The sequence below is a fragment of the Coturnix japonica genome, chromosome 18 (genome assembly GCF_054131305.1).
Source record: "Coturnix japonica strain WE chromosome 18, WE-NBRP24, whole genome shotgun sequence".
Classification (NCBI taxonomy): Eukaryota; Metazoa; Chordata; class Aves; order Galliformes; family Phasianidae; genus Coturnix; species Coturnix japonica.
In genome coordinates this window covers 9,175,331-9,201,219 of record NC_140680.1, presented here as the reverse complement: position 1 = coordinate 9,201,219, position 25,889 = coordinate 9,175,331, and the positions used below count along the sequence as shown (strand labels likewise).

At 39.4% G+C, this 25,889-nt stretch overlaps 1 protein-coding gene across 15 annotated transcripts; it reads right to left on the bottom strand.

Annotated features, from left to right (window-relative positions):
• Nucleotides 1-6,237: 6,237 nt before the first annotated feature.
• On the bottom strand, nt 6,238-25,429 carry FBXO38 (F-box protein 38). Of its 15 annotated transcripts, XM_032447437.2 has the most exons (23): nt 25,342-25,429; nt 23,751-23,892; nt 22,647-22,780; nt 22,244-22,298; nt 21,382-21,469; nt 20,811-20,976; nt 20,330-20,467; nt 19,930-20,067; nt 19,688-19,781; nt 19,190-19,320; nt 18,700-18,870; nt 17,950-18,092; nt 17,121-17,343; nt 16,269-16,388; nt 15,671-15,862; nt 13,080-13,799; nt 11,374-11,474; nt 10,739-10,841; nt 9,556-9,722; nt 8,322-8,467; nt 7,685-7,788; nt 7,342-7,455; nt 6,238-6,877 (listed from the first exon to the last, which is right to left on the bottom strand). In XM_032447437.2, the coding sequence occupies exons 2-23, from the start codon at nt 23,876-23,878 to the stop codon at nt 6,699-6,701; spliced, it is 3,555 nt and encodes a 1,184-aa protein (XP_032303328.2). In that variant the 5' UTR covers nt 23,879-23,892; nt 25,342-25,429; the 3' UTR covers nt 6,238-6,698. The 15 variants fall into 15 exon arrangements, 14 of the variants coding, with proteins under 14 accessions (XP_032303328.2, XP_032303327.2, XP_015731807.2 ...); XM_032447436.2 differs by lacking the exon at nt 22,244-22,298 and having other exon boundaries at nt 21,382-21,545; XM_015876321.3 differs by lacking the exon at nt 22,244-22,298 and having other exon boundaries at nt 15,686-15,862; nt 21,382-21,545.
• Nucleotides 25,430-25,889: the final 460 nt, after the last annotated feature.

Here is a 25,889-nt window from a genome sequence, read left to right as displayed (position 1 = left end):
TGTCCCAGTGAATCTGACTAAAAAGGGACTTTCCTTTTCACTCATCCTTCACTTCCCTATCTCATAATTCACTCTCAAAACCACATAAACTAATTCTGTACATAAAGATAGTAGCACTCACCAGCAAATTGTCCCACTATCACATTTATAGTCTAAGAACACTGTATATTCTTTCAAATGTAGGAAGCCTTGGAAGTATTAAGCACAATGCCTACTGTAGCTGTTTTCTTGGACTACAGCTGATGACACTTCCTTGCCAGAGATAAAGTGCGAGCAGAACAGACAGCTAATAAGAAATTGGCTGGGCCTTTGCTGAATAGTCTTCAGGAGGCTGTTCTGTCAACACAGTTGTATTGCCATATTTCTCTATTTTTTCTAGGCTCCAGAGGAAGCATTTCGGAGACTTTGCATGACGTTCGTTAGTAGCCCATTTACCCAGACGAGTAAACCCAAAGACCAGTGCTCCCACTGTTCATTTTTCTCAGATAAAGCAAAATTCAGAGGCATAATAAACACATCACCAATGGGAGGCAGCGTTCAGCAGCTCCACGGAAGAGTGCAGAAGAGGCCGTGCACTTTAATTAGGTGATGACCAAGATTGTCTGGAGGGATGTGAAGCAATAGCTGGGTGACACATACTCTGTAAATGTCAGTGCTCGAGGCAGCCAGCAGCTGCACTGCGTAGTGAGATGTACAGAGTTATGGCTGCAGCCCAAGTGTACCAGCAGGTCATGCTCATAAACACCGTGCAAAGAGATGAATCCTTATGGAGAGATGTCCCTTCCCAATTTATCCTTCACAGTTCTTTCAACACTGAATATATTTTCAGGTTTTAGACTCGGAAAGGGCAACGATTGGAAAAAAGGAGACAATCTCATCAGAACAATCTGAAAAACATATTCAGTAAATCCTCAAAACCATTTTCACGTAGTTAGAGATCTAATACGTGATCTGATGCCTTTATAAGCACAGAAAGAAAGGAAAACATTCACCAGAGCAACTTAAAAATGAAAGCAGTGATTTCCACTCACGTGGCACTACAGCACTTTGCCTTTGTGCACAGCTGAGACAAGGCTCCTAGTGGAACACGCGCTCAGTGCTGGAGCAGAGGGTTGTTTCTAGTGATGAGTGGGAAGCCCTTACTCACTTCTCATCCACACAGCGCCTGACTCTAATCTGCATTTTCCATATTCTGCTTGTTTGAATGTTGAAATCCCCACAGATGTGAATATACAGATCTATGCTTCAAGGAGATGGTGTACACAGGGCGCACTAGTGCAGGACTTACATGGATAAAACAAGTCCAGCACACTGAAACTCTTCCAGTGCTCTCCTCTGTGTTCACCTCTTGCACACACTGCAAGTCCAAGCAGACAGCTGAGTACATGCAGCCACTGTTTGTTTACAGATATTGTCATATTGATAATCTTATTTTATTACTGGTTATTATTACAATAATTACAACCAGCAATACTAAAGACAATTTACTTGCAGCCATAGGAGCCCACACCTTGGCCTAACACACTGTCCTGGTTTCAGCTGGGAGGGAGCTGATTTTCCCTCTGCAGTGGGAAAATGATGAAACAAAGTATGATGCTTTGTTTTGGCTTTAGGAGAAAAACAATATGGGTAACACACTGACGTTCCAGTTACTGCTGAGCAGGGCTGTGCAGACACTTCAGTTTCTCAGCTTCTTGTACTGTCGTGCCAGAGAAGGGCTATATATATCTATATATCTATACACACACACACACACACACTATAATGTAACTATTATTCTTTTCTCCTTTCATTTCTGTCCTAGTTTTTATCTCAATCCATGAGTTCTCTCTTTATTTTATTTATTCTCCCCCATCCCACTGGGCTCAAGGATCACAGCGATGCTGGTCTAGCGTGCAGAATGAGTGTGATCAAAGCAGACTCACACAAGCAATGGAAAACATCGTTAGGGTCTTGAGCAGTATGAATCCCTCACTCCAGAGTCTCACTTTCTCTTTTTTCCCCCAAACTTTGGTTCTCTGTAAATTCCTGTTATAGCAAATGACATTTCAGGGAGAATGTACATGGGATATACACATGGTAACCCCTGAAAACTTAGATATGAGTCAGCACTGAGAGGGCTGAACACTACTCAACTTGCCTTTGACTCCAGCACCCTTCAAAATGGCTTTTATTTTACTGTTTTCTCCTACTGCCCTCCAGATGGGATCAAGAGCCCCGTGAGTAATCATCACTAGTGAAGCAGTTGTACTTAGAACACTTCAGTGCAGCATCTCAAAATGTCTCTCAATTTAGGTATTAACTAACAAACAATCTTCAACCTAAGGACAATATGATTGAGGGATGTGGCTCTCAGAATCCATTACACTCAAAAATGCCTCTGCTCAGCAAAGATGAAGAAGAATCAAAAAGTATTTAAGGTATTCACTGGTGTCAGCCTGAGATAAAAGAGAGTAATTGAGCAAACCAACTGGGTCCAAATTGCATCCATTTTACTTCTAGCGTGGATGAGAAATCCAGAGCGGTGCCAATAAAATGATGTCCTTGGATCAGGCAGCCCACAGCCAGCAGATTCTGAGTCATTCCGAGTTTTCCTCACCCATCTTTGTAAATGCTAAAGCCAAAGAGATCATTTTTATTCCTTATCTGTCAACTGCAAATCCTTACGTTGTTCAGGATCCTATCTTTTCCTTTAAGCTTTCCTGAGCCACCTCTGAGCATTAACATGCCAAAAGTCAACACATCCGATGTTTTTTTTCTACTAAGATTTGCATGGAACAACCTGAGTTGGAAGGGACCCACAAGTATCACCAAGTCCAACTCCTGGCTCCATGCAGCACACCTAAAAATCACACCACATACCTGACAGTGCTGCACAAATACTTCCTGAACTCCACCAGCTTGGAGTTGTGAGCACCGCATTAGTGCTCCAACATCATCATATACTTACTCGGCATCTTGCAAGGTGTTCACCTTACCTTATCCTTGGAGCTTTCCCACAGAATAAAAAGATATAATTTAACTAGAATTTACCTTATTACAATGTTAATGGACCTTCATTCTTCCACTTCCTGTTAAGCTGAACCGAAACTGCCCACACTGTCGGACTTCCTGTCAAATATATGCTAATGAATACTGTCAAATATATGCTTAATGAATAAATACATATACTTAATGAATTTCAAAGATCTGGCAGAAAAGCTGTGTATTCTCTTGGCACACATTGTTTGTTTTGACAACTTACAGCTTTTTTTTTTTTTAATTGTTATCTTGTAACATCCTCAAAATCAATCAGAAAGGAAAAAAATACAAGGAAAAAAACCCTAATTATCTTTACCAGATCACACCAGAATTAGTTGCAATGCAAGATGCAACTCACACAACCTCTATACTACTGTACTCTCTTAGTGATGCTACAAAGGAGGCTTCTCAGTCCTCAGGGACAAGAGGAAAAATGACGTGCTTGCTGAATAGGAAGTGTACTTGATGACCTCTTTGAAGATCTCTTCCAAATCAAGATCTGGGAGGCCCCAAACAAGGACCTACAGCTGCCATGGGGTGCATTTCAGCTGGGCAGTGATTCAGATATTGGAACTAAACCCCTATCACACGGCCTCAGTAATTAAACTGTTACCATATTCCTTCACTGTTGAATCCCACCCACCAGAGCTTTTGCCATAACGAGTTCCTGAAAGCCCTATCAAAAGTCATCTGCATATCGCTGATTTCTAAACCCAGTCCCACTCAGGGGCATCCATCTCTCTGTAAGAAAACAAAGTAGAGTCAAAGGAATTATTTCAGTAAGAGCACTGTCAGTAACAGAAAAACAGCTATTAATTCAGAGGTTACTTTATGGATGACATCGATTAACACAAACAGGCATGGAGATCCAAACAGATTAACAAAGGTATGTTTATTCCATGCCAGTTCCCACGATTGCTCTCCACTACTACGTCCAACCCTTACTCACTTGCTACCACTCCCACTGCCTTCAATGAGCAGCCCAAGATCAGTATCAGCAATCACCTCCACGCAGAAAATCAAGCTGTGGACATCTGTGCTCCTCCTGCAGAAGCCTGGAACAGCCAGGAGTTGTGTTACCCACCCCAGGAGCCTACACTCAGTTCTGCATTGCCAGGGCTGGCTCCCTGTGGACAGTCATGAGCACAACCCACTTCCCATTTCCAAGACAGATTGTTCTCCCTTTGTTAGACCAGGCATGTTTAAGCTGATAATCTCTACTTATTTGCTCCCATCCTTGCTACTACTGAGTCAGGAAGAGAAGTGCAGTGAAACCAGAAGCTAAATCCATGATTTTTGCCTCTTCAATCCTTGAGAAAGAAGAGCTTGAAAGAAAGATATGGAGATCAAAATTATATTGTTATTGGGTTTCATGGCAAAGAGTCACTATGCTCTCTCACTGTTGCCATCAGACTCGAGTGCTGATCTCCAGTTCAGCCTCAGATCTGGCAGCTTGTCCCCACAGCAAAACTACAGCCCTCAGAGCCAAGGAAGGGAAATGCATTCCTTGAAAGAAGGAAGAAAACCAAGTTTCACTTAAAGCAATAACAAGCGAGCTGCTCTTGACTGTGAACGACATCATCCTAAGCCTCAGCTTCCCCTGAGCAGCCAACGAATGTATCCCAGGACATCATTAAACAGAAGCATCTGAAACCGTGCAAGAGATACGGCCTTGTGCACCGAGCACCGTGCTAACAGCTGGACGAACAGCTGGGCCAACTTCAAGCACCTCCATTACCCACAGCTTTCATACGGACACTATGAATCCAGCCAATACGTTACCACGCTGTGCAGAATGGGTGTCATGTTGAAGAGGTTAAAAGTACTGCGAGTTTCAACTGCTTACACAAAGGAATACTGAATATAAATAAGTGCACTATTTGTATGAAGACTTCCTCAAAAAAGCTCAAGTTGGAGATACCAGATGGAGATCTGGTGCAATACTCCAGGAATGCAGCACATTTTCCTGTACATGCTGTGTTAAAATGGTAAACACGAGTGACTCTGACTCATTGCTTGAAACTCTTCTGGGAAGGGTCACAGTCAGATTTTACGCTGTTAACTATAGTTAAATATATTTGTCACAATTAAACTATTAAGTCTGATCCTATATTAAAGTGAATATGTTAACAGCGTTGACAGACACCTCTTGTTGTTTCCATTATGCACCATTCTCTTCCACTTATATAATGTATTTTTGGTACCTCAAGAACTTCTGCTGAGGGATGGATATGAAGAAAACAAGCACTGATTTTGCTCCATTGAATGACTTTGCCTCTCCAGCTCTACAGGGCTACAAATCCTTGTTAGTCACATTCACACCAATGTTCAAAGAAGTAAAATCACTGTCAGTGATGAGTAAGGTTGTATGACAGAACGAACTAATCTGCTCTACAGCTTTACCAGCCTATCAAAATACAGCTGAGGTAAACTCTCTAACTCGGAAAAAAGCATCAGCAATACACCAGGCCATAGCTGACCCCATTGGCACATCTAAAGGTGCATTTGTGCAGTTGTAGCTGTGTATGCACACAGATCTTGTGTCACAGTTATGCTGGCCTTTAACAAGTCTCCCACTTCCACAGGAGCATACAAGCCAGCTAGTTTAATACTAACTTATCCATTTTTATATGGGATTGCTATGTGGATGGAGTTACTCACGGACAGAAAGGTAAAGAATTTTAATTTGAAAGTAAGTATAGAGTTTGCTACACTATATCACCAAAAAACAACATAAAAGCAGTATTTGTCTGTGCAGGGAAGAATTGAGATTCCTATATATGTTAGTTCCAGCTTGATATTGCTGACATATGCCTAAACACATCCAGTCTCTACCACAATGATTTCAGTGGGGTGTACAGTGAGCAACACCCATATACAGGACTTGTAGCAAATTCCAGACATACACACAAAACATCTCTGAATACTGTGGGAAGGAGAGGTATTTTCTAACTACAACGAAAACAACTCTTCACTGACTGTATGGAAAACCTGCATTCATGAGTGAGCATGAATCAGCCTGAAAGCTCACTGAGCCAAATGATTTACGTATTTTTCATAGTTGCAGCCCTGACAATAATTACGTATCCTTTTCCCTGCCTGTCTTAAAGAAAACTCTCATTTCAGCTAATTATTTTGCTACTTCCTTCAGCTTTTGGCCTTCTTTCCAACAACCATAATTCTCTCCCTTTGAAAAACACACACAAGACACAACAGTTGTGCTCAACAGGTTTACTCAGACTGGACTCTTAAATGCTCAAGAAAAAGGCACAGATTAAAAGAGACTCTGATGACTCTTTTGAACACAGCAAATGGGATTTTGTTTATAAAGAAAAAAAAACCAAAATGCAATGAATTGTATGGGCTGAAAAATTCAAATATTCTTCCCTGTTCCTAATTATTGGCCTTCATTAAAATGGAATTTAAATTAAATTGTATAAACATATGAAATAAAGTCTCAGTATTAGGAAGTTTTTTCTTTTGTTTCGTCTATGTACAAACCGTAGTATACAATTTTTACTTTTCATTATACATTTACTACATACTCTTTCCAAGCGGAGTAAGAGCAACTGCAAAGTATGTGTTTCAAAAAACCACTTTGCATTCAGAATGAATCCACCTGCTTCCTCGGCGGGCAGCGCCAGCCAGGACTTAGGAAGAGACGACAGGGGATCCACTCAGATGTAATCATCCTCGACTGGCTCACCATTGACATCACAGTAATGGATGAAGATCGCCACCACACGCTGGAATACACCCTTTTTCATCTGGCGCAGTTCAGAGATCTCTTCTCCTATTGTTTCCATACAGATGTCTGCAGACAGCTGTCCTTTCCTCCGGGGTGCATAAATAGTAGCTGCGGAAAGTGTAAGAATAAAAACTGTAATCCTTCCTATTATGGAATTGACAGATTTATTTTGCCTTCCCCTCCCCTCATTTAAATGTTTCAATAGCTCTAATCCTCATTTAATACACACTAAGTCCCTATACCTGTGGGTGAAGGGAACCTGAAAGCATAACAAAGCCTTCATCCTGAGACTTATCTGACATCCTTTCAGGTTCCCTGTTTCATCGATCACTTAAATGCTGTACAAACAAGAGTAATTAAGAATGAAGCAACGGTCTTTTTTACGGCTTTAGCATCCTGTTTATGCTAGTGACACCATTTAAACAAATACATCAGTTTTTGACATTTCAGATTGCATACTGAACTGCAATCATAGAGTACAAAAGTAGAATAAGAAACCAAAAAACGAACACACTGTCAGATTTGGACCAAGAAACAAAGTTCTCTGAGGTTTTCAACAAAAGACTGCTCACTTCTCTCATCATCCTCAAAGTCATATCTGGCATAGCTGTTTGGCTCTGCTGTCCTCAGTGATCTCAACCATGGGAAGTCAGTAATCATGGAGTAAGGGGCACCATCCACAATGCCTAGAAGACAGACAGGATGAAGATACAAGAGAGACGGCAGCACACCTGTAGCATCAGCATTCTCGATGCAGAAGCATCTTCTCAACTTAAACTTCTCCACTCTGTGCTAAAGACCCTCCACTTCCCTTACAAGAATGATTATTTGAGTCTCTTATAACGTGATGCAATCAAAGTTACTTATCTTAGCAAGAGAAAGAGCATCAACTCTCAGGTCTCTACAGACACACACCTTCTAGAGTGTAAATATCTCGTCCCCAAGGGTACTTAGTGTATTTCTTCAGGTCTTCTTCAGTTCGTGTTGCTTCAGGGAAGAACTCATATTTAATAAGCTCTCTAGAGAGATGGATGAAAAGATTACAGCCAGTATTGCTTGGAAATGTGAAGGGAAGAAGAAGAACCAAATGGGAAATCTTGCTACATAACCTTACTACATAATGAGCCTAAATCCATAGAAATGCTCCTCTAAGACCTTCACAGAAAGACAGTATGCAGTCCCTTCACTTTTGAGTAACCATGGAGAATATGTCTTGTTTAGATCAAGAAATGAGTTAAGGTAACTTTTACACATAGCCTCTATCTGCAAGTAACAACCCAACACAGCTGCATCTAAACAAACCTTCAAAATTAGATTTGTTCTTTTAACCATTTAAATGAGAAACCTGGACAACAGAAACATAGATTTAAAGTATGTGGGCAAAAGCCACTGTATACAATTGCCTGCTGCTGGAAATTTCTGCTCCTCGGTAATAGAATGAAATTGACTGTACACCATCTCCAAAAAATACTATTATTTCTTGAAGCTAACTGTAGCTTTGAATCAGGACTGAATATATTTTCCATAAAGCTACTGAAGGGCAGGTACTCACTGGTTAATGTTCGCTATCGTGTCCATCCAGCTCCGAATGCGCACCTTGTTGCGGACATTAGGTGGGTTACTGAACTCATGAATGATGCAAATATGGTAGGGATAGGGACCACTAAATATCTTCTGCTCAAGAGTCAGTGTGTCGACCTGTGAAAGACAGGCAAACAAAGACTTGTGACCATGAGAAACAAAGGAATGTGATGTTAGAGTGAAGAGCAGACTTCTATAAAATCTCCCAAATTCTGGGAGAAAATTAAATGACATTTCAACATCGTGCATTATGAAACACATGAGTAAAGCTTTCCTAGCTCAGCTTTGCCAGTGACAAATTCCTAAGGATTTTGGTGGGATACTGCTGATGAGTTTTTCCAACTCCAGTGTATGCATAGCCGTCACAAAACTACTTAACAGTCTGAACCACATTCTCTTGCTCAGAATTGTCTTTGGTCTGGTTGTTTTCAGTAGTATTATTACTGTCCTTTAAGATCTAAGATTTAAAGAAAGCTGGCTTTGATACCACATAAGCCTTCCCTTGTTGGTCAGGAAAACTGACCCTGAAATTTGCATTACTTCGCATGAGAGAGGGGCCATCACTGTATAACACAGAACATTGTAGTTTGATTGCAAGTCAACAAATAGTCTGGATTCTAAATCAAGCTCGCTTATTTGCTTGTCAAAAAGACCTTGACAAATCACTAATGCATGTGCTTAGTTCTCCTATAAGTAATCTGAGGGTGAAAAAGATGGCTGCCAGTATCAAAACTTTATTCTAATATTGTTCAGTACCAAAAGAGGATGCAGCTTTTAGCTTTACAGCAGCATTCAAAACATTAATTGCTGTTACACAATCCAACAGGGCATCAGGAAAGATTCCAGACATCTATACCTATGTCATACTTCTGCTTATATGTAACTACAAGCTGTGTTAGTAGCATCTAGGTTCTTAAAGTTACCTTTAGTTATTCAGTTGGGAATTAATTCAATGCATCATGATTTTTTTTACTATCTTGTAATGCAATGACTATTGGAGATATTAAGTCTTAAAATTCAGTATAATCCAAGTTCCAGAATCTGCAATAAAAGCCTTGATGGGACACAGTTTTAATAAACAAGTTATTGTAACATTCATATTTCTTTTATTAATTAAAGAACAAATGAAGCCAAGAGAAGTGAAAGAATGCAGGCAAAGAACTTCAGTTCTGTTTGTGATTAAAAAAGACAAGTTGGTTGTATACCTGCTGCATTGGACGAAGATAAATGATACGGTTTCTTTCTGGGGGCATCCTGAGAATCTGATCCAGGACCTGATCCATGTTTAATTTCTTGCACTGGGCATAGTCAAACCGATTCACAACTGGTGCATTTTCTACTTTTAAGTGTTTCAATACCCGGCACCTCGTAGCTATAAACAAGCATATGAAATTATTAAAAGAATCAAAAGAAAACAAGAAATAAATGACTGAAAAGGATTTCTCCTTTCAGAGATCTTCAAAGCAGACAGTTTCAAAAGAACACGAAGAAATAAGTAACAATTACTGAAGTAATTTGGATATCTGGCAACATAAATATATTGAAGAAATACAGCATCTGTTAATTTCTTCCACATTCTGATCAAACTTTAATAAAAGGCTAAGTCAAATTTAATCTAATAACACCCTTCCCTCCTCCTTTGTTTCTTGATGCCCCTTGAAACTTTCTATGTATCCCCACAATTGAAATCCAATGACTTATAAATCAGATCCAATACAGAGTAGTGCAAGGTAAAAGAAAGCTATTTCCTTCCTAGTAATCATGCTCACACCATCAAAATCTCGTTAAAAGTTAATTTACATTTTAGGAAGCATTCTCAACTAAATGAAGAAATAATTTCCTCCTCCTCTGTTAAACAGAGATCCTTCACCTCAGAAGAAAACACGTTGCTAGTATATCCATGTTAGGGGAAACAATAAATGACACAACGCTTCACTTCAGGACTAGTCATACAACCTGGAATGTGAATCTAATGCATCTTAAGTGCCATAATTTAAAATAGATTTTTATCATGTCAAGAAGGAAGACATCATCATGTCAGATAACAAATATGTGGAAGCAGGAAGAAAAGGGAGCAACAACAACGTGCTTTAAAACTCATTTCATCAGCCTGCAATTGCTGTGTTCTCTCTCTCTTCAACAAACATCTCCATCTTTGTAACCGTCATATAATTTCAACTGTTGATTGTCTGATATCAACCTTTATTAAATCTGTTACAGTTTGTAAGGAAAAAGGCATTGAAATTGAGAAACAGTAATTCTAAATATCATTTTGATTTGTAGCAAAGCAGCTAACTAAATGGAAAACAAGCAATGGATTAATTTACTTCCTTCAGAAACTTCTAATGAACCCAAATAGAGGAGACAGGCATAACATTCGCTACACACCATGTATGAACATCATTTTGGGGCAGTCTTTCAGTACCAAGTCTGTTATTCCACAATTGGTCAAAGTGATTCCAACAAGATTTTTGGATTTCAAAGTCAGTACCTGGTGAAAACAAACAAACAAATCCATAACAGGGTAAAAACAAATGAAATAAAATAAGCTGATACTGCCAGATACACGAAGATACTGAATGGATACAAAACAGTACGTTACAACTTGGGTTCACAGGCATTTGAGATGACTAGACACATCATGGCAAGCAGAAAAAAAGCTGGTATTTCTAGAGCTAATTACATATATACACCATATTTCTTTTAACAACAGTAGCCTATGCTGTCATTTCAAAAATAAAGTGCCAGAGAATAAAATTTCCCTTTGCACAACACAGGAAGGCAGGACTTTATGCAGCACTGTAGCTGCGAGCATCTGACAGGCTTCAGTTTTAGCTTTAGCATTTACTTTGCTCTTCTCAAGCCAGCCCAAGTATCACTGCACCCAAGATAGAATTTTCCTATATACAGACCACAAAGAACAGCATCTAGCCCTAAAAGGAAGACAAGTCTATGTTACTGTATTGTTCTTCAAGAGCACCCCCAGCTGATAAACTTGTAGTGCGTGAGGAAAAACTTCTTACTTGAACATGATCATCCTCAATAACTGGGTCACTTGTGCTTGTGGACTTGTCAGCTGTCCTTTTCCGCTTTGTGGTTTGCCGTGGCCTTGGCTTGGTCACTTCTGAAAACAGAGAACCAGAACAAATTTTCCTCTGTTTGCACTTAAGGAGAACATCAGAGGCATTTCCTAGGTGACAATACCCATTAATAATAATTTTGTGGGTTTTTTATACAGCTATGTCAAAATACCTGTCTGTTCTGAAAAAAACTACGTATCTTTTCTTTGCACCACAGCATTTCCAGTACTTGAAGGGAGCATATAAGCAGGAGGGGGAACGACTGTGTACATGGGTTGACAGTGATAAGACAAGGGGGAATGGTTTTAAACTAAGATGGGGAGATTTAGGTTAGATATTAGGGAGGTTTCCACACAGAGGGTGGTGATGCACTGGAACAGGTTGCCCAAGGAGGTTGTGGTTGCCCTATCCCTGGAGGCATTTAAGGCCAGGCTGGATGTGGCTCCAGACAGCCTGGTTTAGTGGTCTGCAACCAAAGATTTATAATCAAATAAATGTGCAGAGTATTAGACACAAAATACTAACTACTCTATATTACTATTAACAAAAAGAGATAATTTTTAACAGGTGTAACGTCATCAACTTCCAGTACGTGAGAACTATTACTTACAAGTGACATTCAGTAGGCTTAGGAGCTGCAGAATTTGGCCTAAAATCCTTTAAGGGATACAGGCTGAAAGATCTGATGTTAAGTAGTTAATGATGAATGATCACTCCCATGTTGTGGTTGGGGGTTGCTCGATTTGCTTTTGTTGTTTGTTACTTTTTAACAGTTCTCAGAGTATTTACAGACAGGAAATATCTCAGTGTCCACAACACAGGAAAAGCTCTCCAATTCTGTGTTGAATTGCTCAAGATACAGCCCATGGCCTTACAGAAGGTTCAACATAACATCTTTAAATTCATGAAAGCCTTGCTTCACTATGAATGAGAACTAACACATGTCAGAATGAAAAGATTTATTACAGGAAAAGTTGTGGCTTGCATTTTTACTGAGGTAAAAATCATAATCACATGCTGTATTTCAGCCAGTGGTCATTTCTTTCATTATGACCCGTAAACTTTTGACTATCAAAGAAAGGTTTGTTTCAGAATCTGAAAATCAGTTTCATTTATGCCAGGATAGTGGAAAGCAGTGACTTTTATGGCACATTTCTAGCTTACCTATAGAAAAACAATTCAAATTCTTTAGCAAAATAATATTAAGATCTGACTGACCTATGAAGATAGAGAGGAAATATTTTCTTTTAATTTCTATAGATTAATATTTAGACATAACGGAGCAAGGTAGAAAAAATGTTAAATGTAAAAATAAGATCACTTCTATCTGAGATGCATTCAGCCATGGAACAATTTCCTACATGCCTTAGGTTTCGTTAACTCTTGGGAACACTAAGATAAATTGGAAAGACTTAAAGACTCACTGTGTTTGAATTATTCCATGGTAACAGAGATATGAATCTGCTATCAATCCTTTCTACCTCCATGACATATAGTCCTGCAACCAGCACGCTTCATTTCTCAGTTTCATTTTTATTGACAGGTATTCTCAGCAAAGAATGCTGGTTGAGCATTGTTGCTCTTGTTCAACATTTTCTTATGGCAGCACAGGAGTTTACTCAGAAATGAACACTGTGTATAGGCCATACCTGACTCTGACACCAGAGGGACATGAGACAGCTTGCTTCTAGCTCTCGTCAGCGGCCGGCGAGGATATTCTTCTTTACACTGCATCTCACAGCTTCTCTGCTGTGAGCCCATGCTCTCCTCCACACTGGCAGGCCCACAGGTACTCCCACTAGTCCTCTCACCACTTGCCTCTCGGGGAGACCCACAGTTCGGCAGAGTCCTAAGTGCAAAATCTGACCCAGTGCTGCTCCGTCCATTCCTGCAGGCACCACTCGTGGATGGGCATTCCCCATCACAACACCCACTAGTCCTCTGCTGTGTGTCCTGTGGCTTGTGGCAGGAACACCTGGAACAAACAGAGGTCTCCTCAGTCTCTCTCTCACTGGAACCATCACTTTTACAAGGTGAGCAGACACATTGCCTGGATTCATCTGCAGCTGCTAGGCTGGTGCCAGCACAGTGGTTACTAGCTGTCTGTGCACAGTCAGGGCTAGAAGAAATAGCACTGCAGGAGCTGGATGATCCAGTTGATCCTGTTGCATTACCACAACTTGGGTAAGAATCTTTGCCTTTGTTCCTTTCAGGCATGTCACTTGCTGCTTTCATGTCTGCTTTAATCTGCTCACTTGTTACTTGACAACCTTTCTCACAGCTGCTTTCCTCCATATGGAACTGCTTTGCCTGGCCCACTTGGCTGGCACTGCATCTCTTCCGCAGGGGTGTCTTGCCTTTACCACTCACTGTAAGTTAAATATCAGAAAACAATGAGACAACCAAATACACAGTTCAAATAAATAATGAGTGCTACACTTTTAGGCTTCTTAAAACAGAATGTAGCCTAGAGGACAATAACAAATCCTGTCATGACCATTATGCTATTTCACAACTCCTTCAGATGTTATGTGGATTAACAGTAATTTAAGTCTTTCGGCTATTTTTGTAGTGGTGTGCTGGTGGGCTTGTCACTAAATATGATACATATTTGCCTGAAAGGTTAGTATTTTGACAAATCAGGTAACAAGTTTGTGAAAAAGACCTAACCATAAAAATAAGAAAAAACCCACTAATTATAGGTTTCTCTTTTCTTAAATATGAGAAATAAATCTGAGGAATTAAATAATAATGAAGATGTGACAAAAGTTTATGTTTCCAACAGTTATCCTTTGGTTCCCTCCTGAGCACGAAACACGGTGTAGGTAAGTACTAGATATTTCAGTTTACAGATGAACATGAAACACTGGTTCTACAAAAACTCAAGCCAACTGTCTCTAAATGCTTGTTTTCTACTACAGGTTATTTCAACCTCCCAAAGAGAACCAATGTGTACATGGCACACTGTAACTGTACATGGCACACTGTAACTGTACATGGCACACTGTAACTGTACATGGCACACTGTAACTGTACATGGCACACTGTAACTGTACATGGCACACTGTAACTGTACATGGCACACTGTAACTGTACATGGCACACTGTAACTGTACATGGCACACTGTAACTGTACATGGCACACTGTAACTGTACATGGCACACTGTAACTGTACATGGCACACTGTAACTGTACATGGCACACTGTAACTGTACATGGCACAGCCTCATGGAAATGTACTAAAGTGACAAGAGGTTTTATGTGCAGGGAGTACGATGGTTACAATAAGATACTTGTTTCATTTCAGCTTTGATTCCTCTCAGGCCTTGCAGAAATGAAACCAGTATCAGACCAGTACATTCTCAGGTCTTTCACGATACAGGACTTTTATGCTAATTGCTTAGCTGAAGCTCACCAAGACTTAATACCACATGCACTTCAACTGTCAAATACTTATAACTGGACTTTGACTTCCTCCTATCTTGCGCACATATGAAACCACTTCACTTAAAATAAAAACTACAGGAAATAGTAAGTCATCCCTGCTGCTGGAGAGGCAGCATGTCACACAGTATCAGACACAGGACTGAGAATTACTGCCACAGCTGTGCATATTATAGCTGTAAATTCTGTAAGAGAGGGAATGTCCTTTTCTGCCTCTCACTGTAGCTGCCATACTACCAGAAACCTCTTGGCCTCTGACTCTTAGTAATACATACGCTAATAATAAATATATATTATGTGGTGAACAAAGAGTACTGAGCATAACCCCAAGAATTCTAAAGTTCCTATTAAATTTAAGTTGAACTGGAAGCATCCCCTCCCTCCAGGACAATCCCACAGGTCCTGTATGAACCAAAAGATGGCCACATCTGTCAATTTTATTATATATATAAATGTATTTTAAACAAGCAGCAATGCTTTGGCAGGTGAATCATAAGTACAAAAGAACTGCAAATTTGGCTTCACAGACATGATAAATTATGCACACTTGCAAACAAAAAGTGGCAGGTTTCTGCCTGCAGAACAGTGCAGCACCATTACTTCTGATTTGTGTCCATACAGCAACTACATGATCAGAGCTCAGAAAGAGATGTCCTTGCATCTCCATTCTTTACTGATAACGAGGAAGAAAAGAGGAGGAGGCAAACAAACAGGCACGCCTTTTACAAAGCTGTAAACAAGACTGAAAGACTGAAGCTTAAGAACAAGTTTTGCAGAACACTGTCCAGCCCTCACCCAGCTGTTCCACACCTGAAGGTTCTTTAGTTTCCACTGGATCTCTGCTTTTCTCTTCTCCATCTGAGTAATTCTGTGCAATGTTGTTAGTGATGCAGGCTCTTGTCCCCATGTTTTCTTCCTCATCCTCACTGTCTGAATCATGAACAGTAATTGGTGCTGCTTTTACAACAGGTTGAATGCCACTTGGTCCTGAAAACAGAAGAACCAGAACAAGTAAAAATAAGAGAAGAGTAGATTAAAAGTATGAAGAACTTTTAGAACTCCTTGAAAAAAGTTACGAGATGAATTTAGTTCAATTTAGACACCTTGTTCAACTTCACAACTCATTCTGCGGTTCCATCATTAAAAGAAGTATGAATTATCAACCTTGAGTACAAATACCTATTATTAGTTACCTAATAACAAAGGCAGAAGAAAATTGGAAATTGCAATACAGACTTTAAAACAGACCAAATTTCTTCACAGAGGAAAACTGTGCTAGCAACATAATTTCTAATGCACCAGATATTTCACCTGGAAAAAAAAAATTCATAAACAAACTTACACTGAAGTACTTAACACCTTGAGAAGGTGATAACAAAAGGCAGTTAGTTACCTGCTTGCTCTTCATCAACCTCCATAGGAACAACAGCCTGGCTGTGAGCAGGGACATTATCGTGGCCCTGTCCAGCAGCCATTCCTTCTTCTGGTGCAACTTCCTCCATCTCATTTAGTGCTGAGAAGATTGAGAATTAGTTAAAAGAAGGAAACAAAAGTAACAAAACCTGTGCAGAGGTATTCATTCAACACCTACCAAGTCAGTCACCAAGAAATAAAATAAGTGCCTTGATTCCTTCACAGAGTCTTAAGGTTGCACGCTGAAGTCCTGCATAGACCTGTTCTAATTAGAAGAGCCCACAGCAACTTGTTCTACATAATCCCTAGCCTTTTTTGGTTGCTGTTTTCTGTTTTTGAGTTTTTGGGGTTTACTTCTCCCAAATTTTCCACTCTTCAATGTCTTCTTCCATTGCTGTGAACAGTATAACCAGAATTTACATCTTCATTCCTTGAAATGACATCTGCCTTCACTGGTAAAGCTTAAAAATATACTATCTGACATTGTGATTCAAGTCCTGACCAGAGAAGCCCAGAAAACATCTCACACCTCCACAGATACCTCCACAGTATCACACTTAAGCTCTACACTGCTAACATCAGTACTGCCTCAAGTAATTGATTTTTAACGTCCCTGCATCAGCTACTAGATACAACAGAGAGATAGCTTTTATCATAGAAGTATCAGAGACATGCAGCCAGCACTAGGAAAAGGTTAAAAAAAATTAAAGTTACACACCAGGAACCGTAAGAGTTTTCAACATATACTACATGTTCTCTATGACTCTAGGTAAGTAGCAATACAAGCATATGGACTGACTGCACAGTAAGGTTCACAAAGATCAGAGATTACCCTCAGCTGCAATCTGCTGCCCTTCAGCTTGCCCATCCTGCCGCAGCTCATTCTCCTCATTTTGGTCATTTGGATGTTGATGATTGTTGTGGTGGATGTTGGGATTGTTGTTGTTTTGGTGATTATTGTTGTTGTCATTGTCATTGTTAGAATTCTGATTGCTGACTAGGGCAGATGAGACACCGATTCCTGTGCCTGCACTTAAGCCCACACGAGCACAGCCCTAAAAGCAAAGAACAACTCTAAAGCTTTGAAAACACTGACAGATTACCTCTGTAATGTACCCTACTGCTAAGAAAATAAGCATTCTGTCAGTATACAAGAAAGACCAATATCCACACAAAGAGCTAGGAAATGGTTCCTAATATTTCCCTATGCTATACACTGCAAAGGTCTGTCTTAAGTTAGGCAATCCAAAAAACTTTCCTTGCTCTGTTAAGATCCCTAATGAAAGGAAACTCCATGACCAATATGATCTTAACTTACTGAAATATGTCATATGCTATTAGATGATTTTACATCAATACAGTGAGCAGGCTATATAGTCTTCCTGAAACACAACAGCCTGTAGACAGAATTAATGAACATGGACCACGTTTTCAGATCATATGTTCATACATTATCATAGAAGTCACTGCTTTCTCTGCAAAAACACCACCACTCTCCCTAACAAATGATGATAATAGCAACAGCAAACCTAACTCATTTGTTCATCAAGGTATTCAACTCGATTACTAAAACTTTTAGAAGCATGCAAAACTGCTAGATTTAACTGTATTTCAAATGAGCAGGCAAAAAAAAAAGTAAATTAATTCCCCAAAATACACACCTTAGGAGGTTCACGGAACATCTGGTCCAGAGAAATGAATTCTAAACTTGGCAATAACTCAATGAACTGACTAAATGAATCTAGCTTTATTGCGTGGCATCGCACCAACGTGAGGTCAACCAATCGGGTCCATCTTGAATGATCTGCAGAAAAGAGGAGTTTTTAAGGAAGCAGATCTCTTATCTCATTTATTTTTCACTACAGTCTTTCCAGATTTTAGAGTAGACAGCTCTGGTATCACCATTTTGACTGTTACCAGCAACATTCTGGTTCCAAACCATGCATCACTTATGATAAAAGAGAGTAAGCAGTAGTATGAAGATAAAGAAATCTGTTTTAAAATCACTCTATGGGGTTTTCATGTTGTACCAACCTTTGAATTGTAAAGAAGAGCAGATCGTTAATTCTGTGGATGTTCATTTTAGTTACATTGTACCATCCTGTGTACAGTTCTGTGAGTAATGTCACAAGTCATTTTATTATCTTACAGTTATTATCCAATGACTGCACAAATTCAATTTGTATTTTCATTTTTAATTCACAGCATGTCAGTATTCATACTGAAAAGAATCCCAATCTGTTTTGCACACATTCTCACTCACACATTTACATTTTAACACTTACTTTTTTTCCTATCTAACACCTAATTACTCTGCTTTTACTATTTTAAAAGTTAAGATATAGCATGAATTGCTCGTAATGTGAGCTATTCACACAATATTGCTATAAATTTCAGAAAGCGTGCAATACCTGTAATCCAATTATTTGGGTTATGTAGATGTGGACAGTTGTAAATGACCAGATACTTGATGCAAGAAAAAACCTCATTTACAGCTTTCATACCAATATCTGTAATAATTCCTGGATTTTCAACCACATCAGCCAAGCCATACTTCACCAAGTCTCCATTTGTCATTTTACCTATGGAAGAAACAGTAGAAATAGTGGTAAATTTCAGAAAACTGCCCTTCATAGCACTATTTTCTAATTCCCTATTTCAGTCTGAATTGTGAAATGTATCAGACAATCACTTCAGTTCAATAAAACTGAGACTTTCCTAACTTCAATTAGCATTTCAAGAAGTGAAAAAAAACCAAGCATTTTGTTGTATGAGATCAGCAGCCTCATTAAGTGTAAACTAAGATTACTTGTAGTCACTCTTAGACACTGACTGAAAATACATTAACTATTTTAATCCTTGTTTTTGTCAAATAATCTACGTGTATTAAAAATGTCATACACTGTAGTAAAAACTCATCAACATATCCTAGATGAAGAGTTTCAAACTGTGGAAATTCCAGTTCAGCCATCTTCAAAGCAGAAAAAACACCATCTTTGGTCAAGGAAGGCTGGATCCGCACTTCATGCAACCTGAATGCAATCAAGAATTGTTCATATTAAGAAGCATTCCTGAACAGCTGTCACAGAAACTACTCAAGAAAATGCACTCCAGTAGCACAAAGAAAATATTATCTCACCAGTGGATTAAGAGAATATTTGTATCTTTAAGATAGCATTTTGCAGTTACACAGCAGTATCACAGTAGCAAGACTAAACAGCACAGCACTTTCCAGACAAAATATGATTCAGATACAGAAAGAACTCCAGTTATTTTAGCCAAAGAATACAAGTATTCATTCCTTAATCTTTTGAAAGTTGCTCTGCTTCTTCATGTTCTTGAACTTTATTACAACACTTATTTTAAAAAAAGAGGAAACAAAGATCTGAAGGGCCATACCTTCGTGCAGCAGTTATGATGAGGTAGCCAAGATCCACTTCAAGTGCATTCTTGCAAGCTCCCAGAACTATAGTGTGCAAATTCCTAAAACCACCTGACAAAAAAACATTCATTTCATCACACAACCTTAAGCCTTCTACGCTTCTACCAGCATTGGCTTGACAAGAGAATTAACCAAATGCATCTATAATTTTTTTTTAAAATCTATTTATTTAAAGTACAAGGGACCAAAAGTTTCATACCTGATCTCCAGCTGTCTTCTACCACATGCTGAATAAGTCCTCCAAGAAACGGAACACGAACCAGTTCTAGATGCTCCAGATTTCGGGCTGAAGCCAGGCCCGTCACTAGGGGAACATACTTCAGAGAATTTGTGGGTCCTACACAAAACAGACCAATATTGGTAAAAGGCTGCTCACGGAACAAAATTAAACGGATCATAAAATAAAATAATTCAAAGATGCCAACAGAATTACACAGCATCGAATAACAGAGAGAAATATATTTCTATACAACACCTTAAATCAAACAACTCCTCTTGGATTTCCATTTGCAGCTGGTAGCTACGCAGCTGTAAGAAAATTATTAGATTTGCTATTAGATTGATAGATTTGCATCTATCAATAGATGAACTCCTCTTACCTGCACAATTTCTCATTACAAAAGTGCGTAAGCTGATACAAAGGAAATCTTTAAAAGGCTGTGGTTTAGTGAGTCTCACCCACTTCAAATAAAGGTGCCTCAGCATTGGGATACAAGGAATCTCGGGGACATTCACTCCTAATAACACATAAACAAAATGAAAGCTCAATTCAGGAACCACTTTAAAAAATGCATTTTAAAGTATAAGCTTGAAGATAAATTTCTTCAGATTAATACTCTGACTTTAAAAATGAAGCATTTCCTCTGCCATGTGGCATGTGATAAAAGCTATATACATTTTAAAGGCAAGACCTTCACCCCAGTATGTGAATACTTAAGAATTTACCTTCCTGCTTTTAAATATATTGCAATAAATACTTCAAAAAATTCCACTAAATAAAAAAAAGACAATCTCTCAGAGTATCAAAGACTTTAAATTCGCCTGTGATTAAGGCAATACACATCACCATTAAACACTCACCTACTAAGTGCAAAGTCTGAATTTTAGCTCCTATAGGAATTTTTAGCTTGTTCTCAGGAGGGATTGGAAAAGCACCATTACGATTACGAAACTTCCCTAAAATATGAACTTGTGGCATGTATGTCCAGATAGCTTCCACCAGCTCTAAATGGGAGGTCTCAACGCCCTAGAAGAAATAAAGTAAATGCTTAAGCAACAATAAGCATAAGCAATAACAGCAAGCAATAAGTTTAAGGAACAACATCTTATTAGCCATGTAAATTTCTCAGTAACGCTTTACTGGACATTTGCAGCGAGTCTTATCTTTCTAAAAGCAAGAGGAATCACAGTTTAAATTCATGGCTGGACTTGCATCACCTGTGATTCCCACCGGTGCAACTAAACAAAATCCTTTTAAGCACTGTTCACTTGCATATATGGTCACATCTAAATGCTATGCTGTACAGACAAATCTGCGTATAAACTCAATAAATATGAATGCAAAATCCTCTAAGCCACATTTTTTTCTGTTTGGTTAACAAGGGTTATGTCAGCTGTTGAAAGAATCTCTCTCTTGAATCTAACCACTCACCAACAGATTTGGACAGGCCTGCAAAGCCTCTAGAACTCCAGGAATGCTAAAAGCTTCATGGCCACGAACTCTGCGTCTTTCAAGATACCTGGGATGAAGACCATAAAGTTGTTCAATGTCTGGCATCTTCCTCAGCAGCGTTAGGAAACTGGAATCAGTGAAACCTAAGATAACAACAACAGATTTGGTACTTGTGTAACAGCAGACACCTAGCTGTAAAGGGAAAGCCAAACGTGTTGTCCTTTTCCTAAGGCAGTATAAATGCTAACATTAAAAGTTGTACTCGGTGAAGCAATAGCTTGTCATCTGCTTCTAGATTATAGAAATTATGACCTACACAGTTCTGCCTTGAATTCTGCAGGCTTGCCATGACCCTTTCAGTGTATTTGCATAGCTACAAGGCTAACTATACTTCCTCCCATTTCAGATGATGGCCATTTGCAGACAGGCTTTGTACCTCCTTTTCTGGAATCCCATTTAAGGCTCAATAACACCCATCCAGATCAGTTGTCTGTATCTGTCGCTATTCAGCACAGTTCATAACTCCCCCAAAAAGGAAACCATTTTTTTAAAGCAAAGGATTATTTTATTCTAACATAAGACAGCATATAAGAAGGATTTTAAACCAGTAAATTATCTGTATTTACATCTGTCTTTGATTAGGTGTAATCATGTACCTGATATCAGTCCTAATAAATTTAACTGCAGATTCTCTAAGTTATAGAATTCACTTATTTTAGCTCTCACCCCCAACAAACTTTAACCAAAATCCTAATACGCACAGGGGTGACCTAAGTTCCCAAACTTATCTACTGATCTGAAGATAGCTCAACATGTGACTTCAAAACTTATTTATTCTTACATTGTAAAGTGGCGGCAGATGAGTTGCTCTCTCATTCCATTGTATTTTTTCCTGCCTGCATGCAAACAGACTCTTTTTGGATTAACCCTTGGTTTAATTCCCTTACAATAACCAGACAAACACAGACTGTATTTACAGAATGCTACAGAGAATCCCCATTTCTGCTACAGTAACATCCAGTATACATACAGATACACACACAAACACAGATAAATTTTACAGGTCCTGAATCTAAGGAAGCCATCCAAACCTCACAATCAGACAAAAAGTATCCAAAGCCTAACTCCTTAGTGCTTTTGAAAATTCACCCTGTACATGTCAGTAGAAATAACAGGACAGCATGCACAGCCAGTTTTGTTCAATACTACTTTAATGCCAGATCTTGAGTGAGTGAATTACTCACCAGTGGGCATGTATTCCCACCAACGGCCTGCACACAAATCCACAACCTTCACTACTCGCAGATAAAGTGTGACTGCTTCCTTCAGCTTCCGGGACAGGCATTCCATGCACATGATATCCTGCAAGGGAAGGTACCTTTGGGAGAGGAAAAAACACCCCTCTGATTTATCAAATATGAATTCCTTCAACTTTTTTCCAAAATAAAGAACATCTCAAGGACGGCTACATGAATTCATACATTTCTAATGTCTAATAACATTAATTCAAACAGAATTTTCAGTCAGTACTATGTTAGAGTATGAAATTTGGTACAGAGAAAAAAGGATCCATTTTTGATGCTAGATACAGGATATTTAATGTACAAATTGAATACTAAAGTAGGACACATTTTAGCTCTCTAACTAATACTGTCAACCAAACTCTGCCACAATAATTTTGACACAGTTTAATCAAAGGTATTTTCAGTGTCTAGTACATACTACCATGTTAAAATTGCAAATACTTTGTGGGAGCTACTGTTTTCAGAGAACTTATAACAAGAAATGCTATGTTTCAATATAGCTAGCAAGGGTGGACACCTTAGAGGATGACTGTTACATAGGTGAGGTAATGCACTCATCCTTTGTATGTAATTGCAGATACAATTTCAAAGAAAGCCTATCAGCTATGTAACACCTGAGATACATTTCTGCACCGAAATCAATACTTAAGCACTTGTTATCACACACGTGTGAATGAAATTAAATCACTCCTTTTGTTACAGAATCACAGAATTATCAAGGTTGGAAAAGACCTAGAAGATCATCTAGTCCAACCATTACCAATACTTCCTGGCTAAATCATATTCCTCAACACTTATTGTTGTTTCTCACTTATTATACTACCCATCACATTCACAAGTTAATTTTCAAAGTGTCTAAATGAATTCTACAACTGAAAGGCTGATCCCTCACCCTTTTAAATTCAGGTTTTATCCAACTGTTCATACGTGATACCTCAGTACTTTCTGGGCAGTTTGCGACTCGGGTATTAACGCAGGTAAGATTGGAAAACAAAACAAAAAACAATATAATAACAATGAACTGACTTCTGATAAGCTGCTCACCTAAAGATGTGGCAAAGCACTTCATGAGAGAGCTGGTTCATGTAATCTTTTGGCTCATCAGCTTTGGCAGACTCAGAACCTTCTCTGTTCGCTGAGCATGGTTTCACATTTTTCCGCCTGGGACCCATAGTTGCAATGATTTCTGATGAAAGGAAATGTTCACGTTATGCAAACTCAGCGCAACTGAGAGAGAAAAGGACTGAATAGAAGATGCACCATCTTAAGCTTACTTTGAGAAAGTAAGTACAACAGTAAGTTGTAGTTTGCTTAGTTAAAAATCAAAGTAGATTAAAAACTTCAAGATGTTGCTTCAGCAGCAGTGTGCAGGACATCCCCTCTCTACTCCCTTTATATTGTTTGTACTTATACACAAACATGCTGGCACAGAAAGACTGTAATAACAATAAAGGAAGCTTTATTTAAAAGAATTTATTCTAAGAAATAACATATACAGCTGAAATAAATGTGAACTTTGTGTTAATAACAGAATAACTGAGTTAACATCTCACACAGACAAACAGTAAGAGATGTCCTTGATGCTGCTGCTCAGCTGAGAAATGATTTCTGCTGAGTAGGGCAAAACTGCATTAACTCAGTAAACCTGTTTAACAGGTTGAATAGCAAAATCCAGTGGATGAGAGAAAACAAATTTAAAAAGATGGATTTTGGAAGATTTATCAGAGGTGTTTCTGTTCAGTGCTCACTGTGATTTAAAGCACCATAGGACTTGCTTTTTATTGCACGTCAATTGATCCTTAGGAGATAAACAAAGTATCCCCTGGTAATTATAAGAAAAATTCAGTGTTCTGGAACACAAAAGGTTCACATGCTGCCACAAAACTAGAAATACTGACAGCTTCACTGTGATCTCATTACTGAAAAGCACATTCTTTCATACTTTCTTCCTATACACTTTTCATTAACAACTGCATGGCATCATAGCAAAAGGTGATGGACCATAATCAGAGGAAAGAGGAAGATATGAACAAATCAGCATGAAAGGGAAAAGGTTAATAGAAAAATCCAGGTTTTAAGGCAGAAAGCACAATTTTCTCTGAAGTTGGGCTGTAGCTTCACTTGGCTCCTACCAATAAGGAAAACGAGCCTAAGTCTCCTATTCAGTAGTGTTTTGCAAAATTAATGCTATTCTAGGTCCTACTCTGACAAGTTAAAGGTGCACATATCGTTCTATGCCAGCAACTTGACTCAAATTCCAAAAATAATTTAAAAAATAACAATAATAAAGCAGACAAACGAGCTTGGCTCTTTCCGGCTCAGCTGCTGAGGGCCACTATAATCCTGAACAACCCCTCATTACCTTCTCGTTCAACCACCCCCGTTCGGAACAAGGCCCACCGCGAAGGGAGCGGAACGAACCCGCTTCCCCACCTCAACGGGCCCCGGGTCCCCCCAGTTCCCTCAGGGCCTGTCACGCCGTGAGGGTCCCCACCGGCCTCAGACAACAGCAAAAGGAGGTAAAAGGAGGCAGAGGGGCCTCGCCAGGCCCGGCCTAGAAAGGGGCCGAGCACCGGGCGGACAGCTGCAGCTGACGGGCCCAGCCATCCCTCCAGCCCGGCCCGCCGCCCCTTACCTGCCCCTCAGCGCCGCCCTGTTATTGTGGCCGCGGGGATGAGTTCACCCCGGCAGCCTCTTCCTGCGCGGTCCCTTCCGCCAGCTCCGTCCCGATTCCGATCCCTTTTCCGGTCCCGCCCCGTCGCCATCTTGACGTGACAGCTTTGAGGTGGAGCTTTGCCGCCGCCATCTTGGATGCGTCGTCGAGAATACAACCTGCGGGCGCCATGTTGGTGGTGGCTAAAGAGTGGTAGAGGCCTGCTCCTCCCTCCCAGCTAATAGGGACCTATATTGTGTATTTCCAAAGAGATGAAAAAGAGGAAAAGCTGGAATATTCATTGCAGAGAGCTGGCATGACAACAAGCTGAATGTTTCTTGCCCTTGTTTTCTGTTTCTCTTCAGTTTATCTGGGAAATTGAAGAGTTTAGCCATTAGGAGCCCATACAAAAGAAACCATTTGCACATTAGAACCTCTTATAACAAAATAAAGAGCATAACCTGTATGTGTAACTAATAGCCAGAGTCATTTATAGACACGTGGTAAAATTAGTGAGTTTTTATTCGTTA

Coding starts and splice junctions, on each gene's coding strand:
- FBXO38 (XM_032447436.2), bottom strand. CDS start 23,878: ATGGGTCCCAGGCGGAAAAATGTGAAACCATGCTCAGCGAACAGAGAA. Junction 20,977..21,381: donor AGGCCTGTCCAAATCTGTTG/GTGAGTGGTTAG, acceptor TATTTCTTCTAG/GGCGTTGAGACCTCCCATTT. Junction 15,863..16,268: donor GGTTGATGAAGAGCAAGCAG/GTAACTAACTGC, acceptor TTCTGTTTTCAG/GACCAAGTGGCATTCAACCT.